This window comes from Sturnus vulgaris, chromosome 10, assembly GCF_052056855.1.
Source record: "Sturnus vulgaris isolate bStuVul1 chromosome 10, bStuVul1.hap1, whole genome shotgun sequence".
In the NCBI taxonomy this organism is placed as follows: Eukaryota; Metazoa; Chordata; class Aves; order Passeriformes; family Sturnidae; genus Sturnus; species Sturnus vulgaris.
In genome coordinates, this window is record NC_142252.1 from 10,357,660 (window position 1) to 10,370,131 (window position 12,472).

Here is a 12,472-nt window from a genome sequence, read left to right on the forward strand (position 1 = left end):
CATTGTTTTCTGTCTTCTTTTATTCTAGCGGATGGCTGACATCCATTATTGCTGATGACCATTTTACAAAAATATATTAACACAAAATATTTCTGCCCCTTCTGTCCAAGCTGGTGACCTCTACATAGAGCACATAGGAACAGCTCAAGGACCCAGGCCAGTTCAATGGGGTTGGCCAGCTGAATGCAAAAATTTTTATCAAAGATTAATGTTTTCCTATAACACTGAAGGCAGTTAATCTGTACTTATCATCAGGACATTAAACTTGCATGAACAGAACTTCAGAAACATCTTGCAACAGAAGTTTATTTCCTTATTATAACTGATCTGCACTTTGCTCATTACTGTCTGGCTTTGTTCTAAAACATAGTCTACTGCTAAATTATTTTAATATCATATGAACAAAATTAACAAAAGGTCTCCAAATCTTTAAAATATGTAAAACAAATATATACACGAGTACCATGTCTTTCATTCTATCTAATTTTACAAAATTTGTGTCCAGAAGGAACACATTTCCTCACCACACAATCAGGCAATTTCCATACAGTGGGTTTTTTTAATTTTAACAAAGATTTCTGTGAATTTGATATTTACATAAATAAGGATAACAAGCTTCAGCATCTCTAAAACTTATGTAGACTTATTTAATAATATCTGTTTATTAATTTAATGTAATGACATTTATTTATTCCAACCCAGGGTTTGTTATGTTTCCAATTATTATTTGTATATTTAATTCCACTTCAGGGCATTTTGGAAATACACAACTTCTCAGAAGCTTAAAGAAAACAGAATATCCAAAGCTGTAAATTGATGAGTCGTACCCCAATCAGTTTAAATAAAATCTATTAATGTTACTGTCAATAGAATACTCTGTTATACACTACTATAAGTGGAAGAAAAGGAGAGGAGATATATAAGAGTGATAAGGATGGAATTATTCTGAATATAAACTTCTAATGTTTACTATGTGTAGGGTTTTAGAATGTCTAGAAATTCCTTTACATGATCATTTTAAGGTAATATTTAGTAAATGTACGTTTAGTGACATAAAATAATAAAACAAAGATACCTACCCAATTGTAAGCAAGTCCCAAACATTATTTTCACAGTAACAGTGTCAAAAGTTTAAACAGATTCTTTGTTCTTTAGTATTGCTTACACTTCTTCACCACAAATTCAAGTATAAAATCCAATTTTCTCTTGAGTACATGTGATTCAACAATTTCAGATAAGAGTTTATTTTCTGACATATTTTGGATATGAAAACCTACAGTACAACCCACAGAAAATGGAATCTGTAAGCATAATGAAATTTTCTTTACTGAGGGACTCTTAAGACAGTAAAATTGTCTGAAGAATCATCACGAATTGTTCACATCTGAGATAGGCTGCTTTTTCACTGTCTCAGATCTGGCCTTCTGCCAGTTATCATGTGCTTTTTCATGAACCACAGATATTGTTTGTAAAAGAAATCCACAATCTCAAGATCATTTTTCATTTTTTCCCATCTCTTTCCTTTATCTGCCATCTTTTTCCTTTCCCTGTGTAATGCTTGCCACATTTTCTTATCCTTTTCCAAGCCACATTGTATCTGCAGACTGTAGTTCCTACACAAACATGAGCTCCTCGGTTACCTTTCTCCACTGTGCTGAATTAGCACTACAGAAAAGTCTTTTCTCAACAAGTGATTACTATTAAGCACAGCAGAATAACAGCAGAGCAAGAGACCTCACTTAAATTAGAAAACTGGGGGTTGGTAGGCAAATTTGCAAGTTACTGCATCTGCAGTTTTCAATTAACTACTCTTTGCTGTATTTACAAAAATTACTAAATCTCTTCAGAGATTAAAACTCAAACAAAAACTCCCAAATTATGCCTCTGTGAAAGAATAACACCACAAAAGATGTAAGAATGATCCAGGGACAGTCATTAGCAAACCTAGACAAAACATTTTGTTAAATCAGCTCGCTCTTTCCTTCCACATGATATCTGAATTCTTCAGCTCATTGGCATTAGACCTTCCAGAACAAAATGAAGAAGCAGCATTTTATTACTTAGCATGCCCCTGAGGCTACTCCACAGCAATGGATGGGCCCCTGCAGACAGACTGTGCCACTTCTGGGCCAAAACTCACCCTCATCACAGGTACAGCTGTGTAACTTCATGGGAAACACTCTTGGAACCACTTGCTCCTACAACCCTAAGAATGATTTTCTTATGTCCAAAGAACTAAAATAAAACTAGTCTTTCTAGGAGCAATCATTCTGGCCAGTCCAGAAAGTGATTTCTGAATCATTCTATCCCCTCCAAAGGCTTTTTTCTACATTGGAAATAATGCAGGTCAATGTACAACACTTGATTTTAACATTAACAGGAGCTGGGAAGTGTATTTCAGAAAAGCCTTTTTTTGTTTTGTTGCTCCAGTGCTTTTGAAAACATTTATCCCATGTGAGCATGTCAGACATATAAATGAATAACCAGGGTAGCAGCTTTACCCCCAATTCCATCTTTGCTCTGCAACACAGCTATTGTCAGAAATATGGAATACTGGAACTAGAACTGCAAACTCTGCACGGAAAGTTTCAGGAAGCTGACCCAAAAAACGTGTTTGCCTATCAACAAAGCCTAGGAGCAGAAAGGTTTTCCTTGAAGTCACTAAGAAACTGGTTTGTTTTTTTCTTTCCTCTCGGAGGGTCAAAAATCACATTGTGTCTTTAAGGCAAGTCCAGAAACCATAGAAAACCTCAAATCTCAAAGCTGAAAAGGGGCACAAGCTTGAAACACATAAGAAAAACAGAAGTGCCAAGAAAAAAAAGACCAGAATACTGAAGATGATGCCAATGTGCCCAGAAGGAAAAAGAGCAATGTATACCTGAACACTAAGATTGGCACTGTTATTGTACTAACTTAAAACAGGAACAACTGGAAACTTATCAAACACAAATATGGATCGATGGAAAAGAGAGGAGCAGAAGATAAATATTCAGGGAACAAAGCAGGCACCAAGACTGAGGAATCAAGTATCTCAACACAGAGATATCCAAACACGAGCAAGCAGAGAAGAGGCGCCAGTCACTTGGTTATCCTGCAGCAGAAAAAGCTGCTGCGGGTGGGAATTCCACACGTGGAGCAGTGGCACAGCAGGAACTCCTGTGTGTCAGTGTCCTCGGGAGCAGAGCTCTGCAGGGAGCTGGCAGGGAGGGTTCCCTCTGCTGCTGTCCCCACAGGGCACGGCGTGGGGCCTGGCACGGCCGCAGCTGCCATGGCGGGAGCTGCTGCAGGGCCCAGGGCCCGCTCCCCTCACAGCTGATGGCCACGGGCACGGACCCCAGGGGACAGCAGCCACAGCCCCCACCTCAGAGCTGATGGCCACGGGCACGGACCCCAGGGCACAGCAGCCACAGCCCCCACCGAGCCCGGGGCAGGGCAGAGCTGTGCTGGCATCACAGCACAGCCAAAGCGCTGGGCACGGCCCCCCAGCCACCCTGTGCCCTGCGCTGCGGGAGAGAAGCTGGGCTATCATCAGCATAGTCATTAATGGGCTGTCAGGAGCGAGCAATTAATGAGCCACACACAGAAACACTTCTTAAAACACCATTTTATGTATGGCAGAGATAAAACAATGAAAACTCCCAGTAGCTGCTCTTCCCAACATCATTGGAAAGATTATTTCCTGCACTGCATCCTTAAAGATTCTTGAACAGGTATCTTAAGAAATTCACAGGTAAATTATTGACCAAGTCTAACATCTAATATTTTTCTCTTGAATTTCACTACTATTTATAATGGAAACAATTTCCAAAAATTTTCCACGTGCAGGATCTGCACGGCTGTCAATACGTCAGTCTGTGTTTCAACACAGCAGTCAAATGTTAAAGCATAGAACTCTGAACAAACTACAAATGATCTTCATTATTAAGCAAGTAGATATTACCAGAGCAGTTATCAAAGACTTGCACCCTTAGAGCGGGCATTAAAGTGCTGGCAGAACAAAACCAACATCCACAGATCAAGGAAGGACAGAAGTATAATTAGTTCAAAGTTCTAATCTTAATTATAAATAACTAATAGGAGGCTTCATAATTGAAAGCTTCCACTCATGATAATTTTTTCATGTGCAATTTAGGGATCTGTCATTGCAGTCAGTAGTGTTATGAAAGCACACTTTGGCATTGGGGTGTCCTTGTTTCACATTTAAAAGGTTTACCAGTAAGAAACTTTCATGTCAAGAAAGGAATATGTCCAAATGGAAAGGAGAATTAATTAAAACCTTGGGGATTGAAATAATTCCTTTAGTTATTACTTTTACACACGTTTTAGTCAACCGACCCATGTGCAGAAATGTGCAAATACTACAAGGCAGGCATCTTTTTCTCACACATTTACTGGACAGCATAAAATTCAGATCATACCCTGAGTCTCCTGAAATTCACCTTTCTCATCAGTGCTGGGGCCTGATTTCTATTGTAAAATGAAAGAACATTTCTGCACCACATATATGCCAAAACACTCAACTCCTACAACACTTCATATCCTATTGCTGATTATACCAAGATTTCTCCTCTGGTTTTCTTTTCTGCTTACAATTACAAGCTAAGGCATAATTTTAAAAACATTTAAATATACATATCTACATATCAATATAGCTGAAAATTTAGAGTAAGTACACCCCGAGAAACAGCACTTTGTAAAAGGTACTAAAGAGGTGTTTTCTGTTTACCTTCTGGGCACTGACAGCTGAATCCATTGAGGTGGGATGAGCAGGTCCCTCCATTCTGGCATGGCTGCTGCATGCAATGATCAATCTCTGACTGGCACAGCTCTCCAGTGTAACCTACAAAACAGCTCACGATATTCAGAAGATGGAGCAAAAACAAGGGTTTACCACTAAGCATTGCTCAGCCATCCAAACAGTACCATTACTTCTCTTGAGTCAAATTAACCAATATAAGCAATAGAATCCAGGACAGTCTCTCATTTCTTATAAAATGAGATTTCTAATTAAAACATATACTTCACAGGAGAAGCATAAAATAGCAGAATTCTACAGACTGCATCCATTGTCTTTTACCAACTGCGATATTCTGACATCACTGGTGAATTGGCAATAGACATTGGGTCCTCACTGGTACTCATAAAACCAAAAAAATAAAGTCATTTTGGAATGATTTTCAAATGCAGCTTGAATCTCAAGTCAATAATTGTTAGCAAGGCTTTAAACAGAACTTAACACTATGAATTATTTGTGCATATGCTGAATGACTGTCATTTGCTCCTACTTCTGGGCTTCAAAAAGAGTGTTTATTTTAAGTGGGAGCTGTGAAGAACTGCTCAGCACAGTTGCAAACTCTTCCAAATAAGCTTCTATAAGTTCACAAGCTACAGATTGTGTGTATTATACTATTTGACCATGAGTTGTTTTATTCCATATGTCTGATGTCTGTAACACATTCCCAAAAAATGAACAAATTTAAAATACAATCTAAATTATTCTACACTCCATACCTAAATTTCATAACAAATACTACACATTCCCCTTTTCTAATTTTGAATTACCTCCAAGAAAATACCTTGGATGCATGACTGAAGAAAAACTACATGCTACGCACAGACATATCTTATTTTTTTTAAAGGAATCCTAAAAAAAATTATGAATGTCTTCCATAATGAACATATTTAACTGAATGGCTGGTGTCAAAGACTAGGAAGCTATGACCAGATGAACACTGCTATGAGCAGGTATAGAAGAGAAAGACCCCAAGGTGAGACAGAGGACATACATGGATAGGATTTAGCTGATACAGGGGAGAAAAAGGAAAAAGAAGGGGAAAATGCCCCCAAATCAAACAATAGGGGGGAAACACCCATGGTTTTATTAAATAATTATTTTTAATGCAATCAAAACTGGTAGGTTTTTTGTGTGCAGCAAGACCCATACCTGTTTAAATTTATGATGTCACCATAAAACAGCTGTCAACACAGATTATTAGAGTTGCTACAGCACTACAACAGAAAAACATCTAGAAGACTTTTTGTGCACCTTGCACTTTTACATGCTATAGAGAGCTAAGCTATAAAATTATTCTCTGCAATCGGCAATGCAAAACCTGGGAAAAGAAACTGCTATGTATTGTAAAATTATTCTATTAAATCACATAAACTGAAGGAAAAAAATGAGGTTGAAAGCCAGAACATATGGCAAGTCCTCTTGACTGGGTTGAAGCACTTGGAGGGAGGGATCTCAGCTTCACTCTGGAAAACTAGTGATTTTCTGTAATTCTAACTGGTCTCAAATTCACATAAAAAGCAGCAATGAAGTACTATAGAAGACTGCATTCACTGATTTCTTTCATCTATAGGCTTCACAGCTTTTTTAGTTTGCACAGTCAGCTGATTATTTTTATGAATTGTAACACAGTATTGAATGTGCTTAAATCATTTCAACATTCTTCCATCTTTGAACTGTTACCAAGTTTGTGAAGGTTCAAAATTACCCTGGAATTCAACATGTATCCAAAAGAATGTGGCGCAAAGGCCAAAATGATTGTGCTGCTCTGAATCTTGCTACAAGATATTTGATATTTTTAAAATTTGATATTTGATTATTTGATATTTTAAAAACATTTGATATTTTAAAAAATCAAGAAGAATTATTTAAAAAAAACCAAAAAGCTAAACCTAAGCTTATGTTGGTGGTCATAGAACACGTCTGAAAAAGAAAAACCCTGATAAAGAAAAAGCTGATGTAAACTAAATTTTGCTCCTGTGCTTTTAGTAGATAAAGTTCCACTAGTTTTGATTAATTCCCGCACAGAGTTAAGGTTCAGACATGTGTTTTCAATGGCATTTTTCACCAATGAAGAACCTTCCACTGCCTTTATGTTGCTGTTGCATTTTCTGTCTGCTCTGGTATCAGAAGTTGCACAGTTCACTGCTTTACAAAAAGATATGCACCAAATGTCAAGCAAAGCTGCATTATTCAAGAATTCAAAAACCTACCAGGCAGGCAGCTGCAGGTGAAATTGTTCCTGTCGTGTTTCTGTGCTACATCAGTGCAGGTTGCGTTGTTCTGGCAAGGTTGGCTCTGACAGGCATCAAATTCTTCACACAGGGAACCCTTATATGCATCTTCACACTCACAAAAAAATGTTGCCTAAAGACAAAGAGTGTATATACTTCACAATAAATTTTCAAAGATTATATTTTTATTTAATATGCTTCTGAACAAAGATGGTTTGGTTTTCCTGTTCATAACAACAGTAGTTGCCACAAATACATCAACAAAGTTACTCCTTGAAATACTAAACCTGCACCAATTCTTCAGCTCAAATTTTTAATGATGTTGGGTCATTTAGACAAGGAGTCTGGGATCAGATTCAGAATATCTAAATCATCATATATTTTTTCTTCCATTCCAGAAATTAGACATAGGTTGAAAGAAGTGTGAGAATGAAAAACGTGCAAATTTAGTGCAACAAAATCCTACTACAGATATGCACTCTTGACAGGACAGGCTCCCAGAATGGTACTTCAGCCCCTTTCAATTCTGTTAAAATATGTCTTCCTCTGAATGCATTCGTTACCTTTTCCAAACTTTGCTGCTTAATAAAGATCAAGACTACTATACCTCTTAAAGACTTCAAGTACCTACAGGAGGCACGATATGGCACATTTTTGTTGTCAATAAAATATTAAAATCAGATTTAAAAACTCTTTAGGTGACTAAGATCAAGGCCAAGGAAGTCTCCAAGGAAAGAAGCAGGGAAAGCTCTCTCCTCTCTGGTATGCATTTAGAAGCCAGCTGAATCTTTGTTATTAAACGCTAGATGGCAACATCACTCACTCTCTGTTTCAGAGCCAGATCCTCAGTGCTGGAACGCAGCTGTCCCATGCACAAACATTGGAATGCAAAGTGCAGAACATGAGTGGAACTAGAAACAAAGAGATGGGGCTCCTATTTTTGCTTGGTTTCACTTCATATGAATGAACAGCTGTGACTTAAGTAGAAAACAACCTTCACACAAATAGAAAACGTCACTCAGTGAACTCCAGATTTCACTCCTCCTTACAAATATCACACTGGTAGAGTTATACAAGAATAAATATCATACATCTTCAAAACTCAAAACCATGAGTATGTTATTTATCAGGAGTGCCAGAAGCCCTTCTTAATTGTACAGTCTGCACGTGTTCTGGAGTTTACCCCAGCCTCTTCACGGAACAGCTCTGAATATCTCACACATCATCAACGACAGGTTTCCAAACAAGGCTCTAGTTCAACAGAAAGGCAGGCAAGCAAAACAGAGTCCAAATTATTAAACTCACACAGCACAGTAACTATCTTTAAAGATAATTCATGTGAGCTGTCTACAGAGACACAAGCAGCATGGCTCTGGCTGCACTAAAAGCTCATCATTACAATGTAGGTATTAATACATTTAAACAATGCAACCATCAGTCATTGCTTCAAAAATGATGGTGAAATAGGAAGTTAAAAAGACTCAGATAATATATCTCTCCAAGAATTTGATATAGGGATCAATTTACCATAAAGAGTAGTTAACAAAATGGGGTTTGAAAGCTGCAAAAGAAAAGCATTGTAATACTTCAGTCTGTAATATCTAATGACAGGTAACAGTTCTGAGATGCTGACAAGTTATTCTGTGGAGATTATCATGGGTTCAAAATCTAGCAATAAAATTTCATATTTATACAGTCAGTCTATCCATACTTTATATGGGAAAGCCAAACTTATGGAACAGAGCAATCTGTGAGAGAAACTTACACTTACACAAGCAAAACTGTGGCACTGACAATCAATGGATGGCCCGAGTTCATTCCAAAATCTTAAACTGGAAATTCACACCAGACAAAACTCTCCCCTTTGGGTTAGCATCAAAACTTCTCTTCCATGAACTGCTAACAGTTAACTCATCCTGCTGTAAGCTGAGTATACAAATGTGAGAGTGGTATTTATATTGTGAGGATGCCAAGACCAATGCTATATTTCTGACACATTCCTATTTCCCTTTGGACAAGTGGCAAGCATGGCAGCAAAACAGGTACAAAGCTCATACAAAGATATTGCTTGAGCTCAGCATCACCTCACGTCACAAAAACTCACTCAAAGTGATGAATCTTATGTTCCATTCAAAAGCAACAATTATTGGAAACAAAACTTTGCATTAGAACTTTGCTTTTCATAACTACACTCTATAAAAAGCAATTAGCTGAGAAGAAGTCAAGTTATAGATCAACATAGAATGAATAAAAACTGGCCAAGACTCCCAGGTCAGACCAGAATGCACTTTTGTTTATCGTTATATTCATTCTATATATAACAGTAACCTCCTGTGCTTATATCACTGCAGATTGTTAACTACATTTAAATTTCCCAGTAAGCAGATGTGTTCCTACATTCTTTTACATTCTACTAGATTTGAAATAAAACTGTGAAGTACATAAAACCCCAAAGACAACCATTAATCTTCTTGGCACTGGAAGCAATAGCTACAGCCAGCAGAGCTCTGAGCTTGCTCACAGCATTGAGCCTTTTATGCTTTCTTCTAAGAAGTTGCTTTGCATCCTGCAAGACTAGATTGTGCAAAACAGAATGAATTATGGATAAAAACAAACAGCAAATCACAAAGGGCACATTTTAAATTTAAAGAAAATTAAAGTTTGTGTTCTGCAAAGAGAAGTGTGTCGTGGGAAACAGACACAATGGCTGTCATGTCGAGTATGTAATCTTGGCAGCTGCTTGCTCCATCATTAGGGAAATCATCAAGATATTTTAGAGCACATCTCACATAATTTGAGTCAAACAATGGCAAAAACATTCGACTTAATGAAATATGCACCTCCTATTTTTATCTTATGCTGGGCATGAATCAGTTTCCTGTCTGAAGTTCTCTGATGCACCTAATAGGCGAAAGAGCAGGGAAAGATCACGGATTTAGAAATACAGTATAGACAAAAAGACAACATGGCATTTTGATCCCCCCCTGGAGTAGGAGCCTGGATATAAATTAACTTCATTTTGGTCACTGTATTTGATGTTCTAGCAAGCTACCCCAGCTCAGCAGGCACCTGGCACAGATTGGAGGCATTTGAGAGCATCACTGGAAGTGTTCTTCATTTGTTCAAGTTCGAGAAAACTCAGAAGCAGTTTACAGCAGCAAGAATAGAAGCAATCGCATTTCTGAAGTTAAAATTTTATTTGAAGATAGCTAAATACCTTTTGTGGTCATAAATACATTTAAATTAATTTCTTTTTTTTAATATTTAGACATATTGAGAATCCTGCTAATTCTTGATCTCTGACTGCCATTAATTGATAGCTACTCTTCAGAAGTGAAATTTGACACAGTTTTTGTGTCCCACAGTTTTAGCCACAGAGTTTTGGTGAACTACAGCCTAGTGCATTCTATACCAAAAACATTGCCTTAATAAATTTTTCTGTTATTATATTCAGAGAAAGAAGAGTGGAAAGATATGAACAATCCTAATTTTTTCTATTCACTTGCCAGGGAAAACAACAGCCTGCATGTGCACAACGCGGGGCTCTCTCATCATTCACTGTTCTGGATTTAATATATAAAGCTTCTAATGTCAAGATTACAGGCAGGAACATACAGATACTTATCCTTTTTTGAGTTAAATAATTGCTTCTCTTTCTTGCTGTGAAGCCAATCTGTCTCGTTTTTTATGAAGAAAATTTTACTTTATTTACTACATCTTAAAAAATTAATAAGATGTGGATAATTATTAGAGGCCATATATGCCTTTCCCTTAACACAGAAAAGCATTAATTCTTCTGCATAGATATAGGAAGCAATTTATTTTTATTTTGTAATATGACATGCAACAAGAGAAAGAAATTAGAGTCATAAAATTGGTCAAACAAGATAAAAATATACTAAATGAGGCAATCTATCAAAAGATTTAACTCTCAAATTGACAAAAAATGGGAAAAGACAATATTTTGATATGCTGTTATGCATAGAAAACTTGAACATATTACAGAATCATAGAATCACTGGGTTGGAAGAGACCTTCAAGATCAAGTCCAACACTTCAACTAAACCATGGCACCGAGTGCCACATCCAGTCTTTTTTTAAACACATCCAGGGATGGTGACTCCACCACCTCCGTGGGCCATACTTTGTTATTCTTTCTGTAAAAAACTTTTTTCTCATATCCAACCTATATTTCCCATGGCACAGACTAAGACTGTGTCCTCTCATTCTGTCAGTGCCTCGAGAAAGAGACCAACCCTTACCAGACTACAGCCACCTTTCAGAGAGCTGTAGGAGTGATAAGGTCACTCCTGAGTCTCCTTTTCTCCAGGCTGAACACCCCCAGCTCCCTCAGCCATTCCTCACAGGGTTTGTGTTCCCCTCCCCAGCCTCGCTGCCTCCTCTGGACGCGCTCGAGCATCTCAACGTCCTCTCTAAACAGAGGGGACAGAACTGGACACAGCACTCAAGGTGTGTGTGTGTGTGTGCTGAGTACAGGAGAAGAGTGACCTCCCTGCTCCTGCTGGCCACACTGTTCCTGATACAGGCCGGGATGCCAGTGGCCTTCTTGGCCACCAGGGCACACAGCTGGCTCCTGTTCAGGCAGCTGTCAGTCAGTACTCCCGGGTCCCTTCCTGCCTGGGCACTGTCCAGCCACACCAGCCCAGCCTGTAACACTGCAGGGGGTTATTGTGGCCACAATGCAGGACTCGGCACTTGGATTTATTCAACTTCATCCCATTGGGCTCCACCCATCCATCCAGCCATTCCAAGTCCCTCTGCAGAGCCCTCCTCCCTTCCAGCAGATCAACACATGCTCCCAGCTTAGTGTCATCTGCAAATTTACTAATGAAAGACTCAATACCCTCATCCATGTCATCAATAAAAGTATTGAACAGAACTGGCCCCAGCACAGACCCCTGAGGAACACCATTATTTATGTAAGTCAAATTCAAAATACTGAATTTATAAAATACAGTAAAGCACAAAAAATAAACTGGACTATGAAATTGAACACTGTATCTGAATGAATAATTTATTTGGATACCAGCCAGCTGGTATAGTAAAGTAGCATTTATTTTTAAATTCATCTTTCAATAATTATGTTCTCACATTACCTCAAGCGTTTTGCAAAATTCATTTTTGAGAAATAAAACATAATTATTCCAGATGTTAGTATTGCCATGTATGTATAGATACTGTGGCAATTTAATTATTGTTGTTACAATTCAAAACACCATTTTCTATCAAACATGCTTATTGAGAATCTAAATCAGAAAATGGTAGCAGATGAACTAAACGTGAATTCACTCAATATGCCAAAATTTTTATGTTCACAGCAGGCTCACAGCTGTTAATATTTACTCAACAGTTACTACTGCTTTTATCTCCCAAATGAATATTAATAAAACTAAAGATTAACGGTGCATATTTGTGCTGTAAATTA

General features: G+C 37.8%; 1 protein-coding gene across 1 annotated transcript in view; it reads right to left on the minus strand.

The window, feature by feature from the left end:
* Positions 1-12,472, minus strand: part of DNER (delta/notch like EGF repeat containing) — a 114,990-nt gene that overhangs the window by 26,148 nt on the left and 76,370 nt on the right. Inside the window, exons 6-7 of the mRNA XM_014877873.2 lie at positions 7,006-7,159; positions 4,727-4,840 (exon numbers count right to left, since the gene is read on the minus strand). Of these exons, the coding sequence (XP_014733359.2) occupies positions 4,727-4,840; positions 7,006-7,159 (268 nt within the window). The remainder of the gene's footprint in view (positions 1-4,726; positions 4,841-7,005; positions 7,160-12,472) is intronic.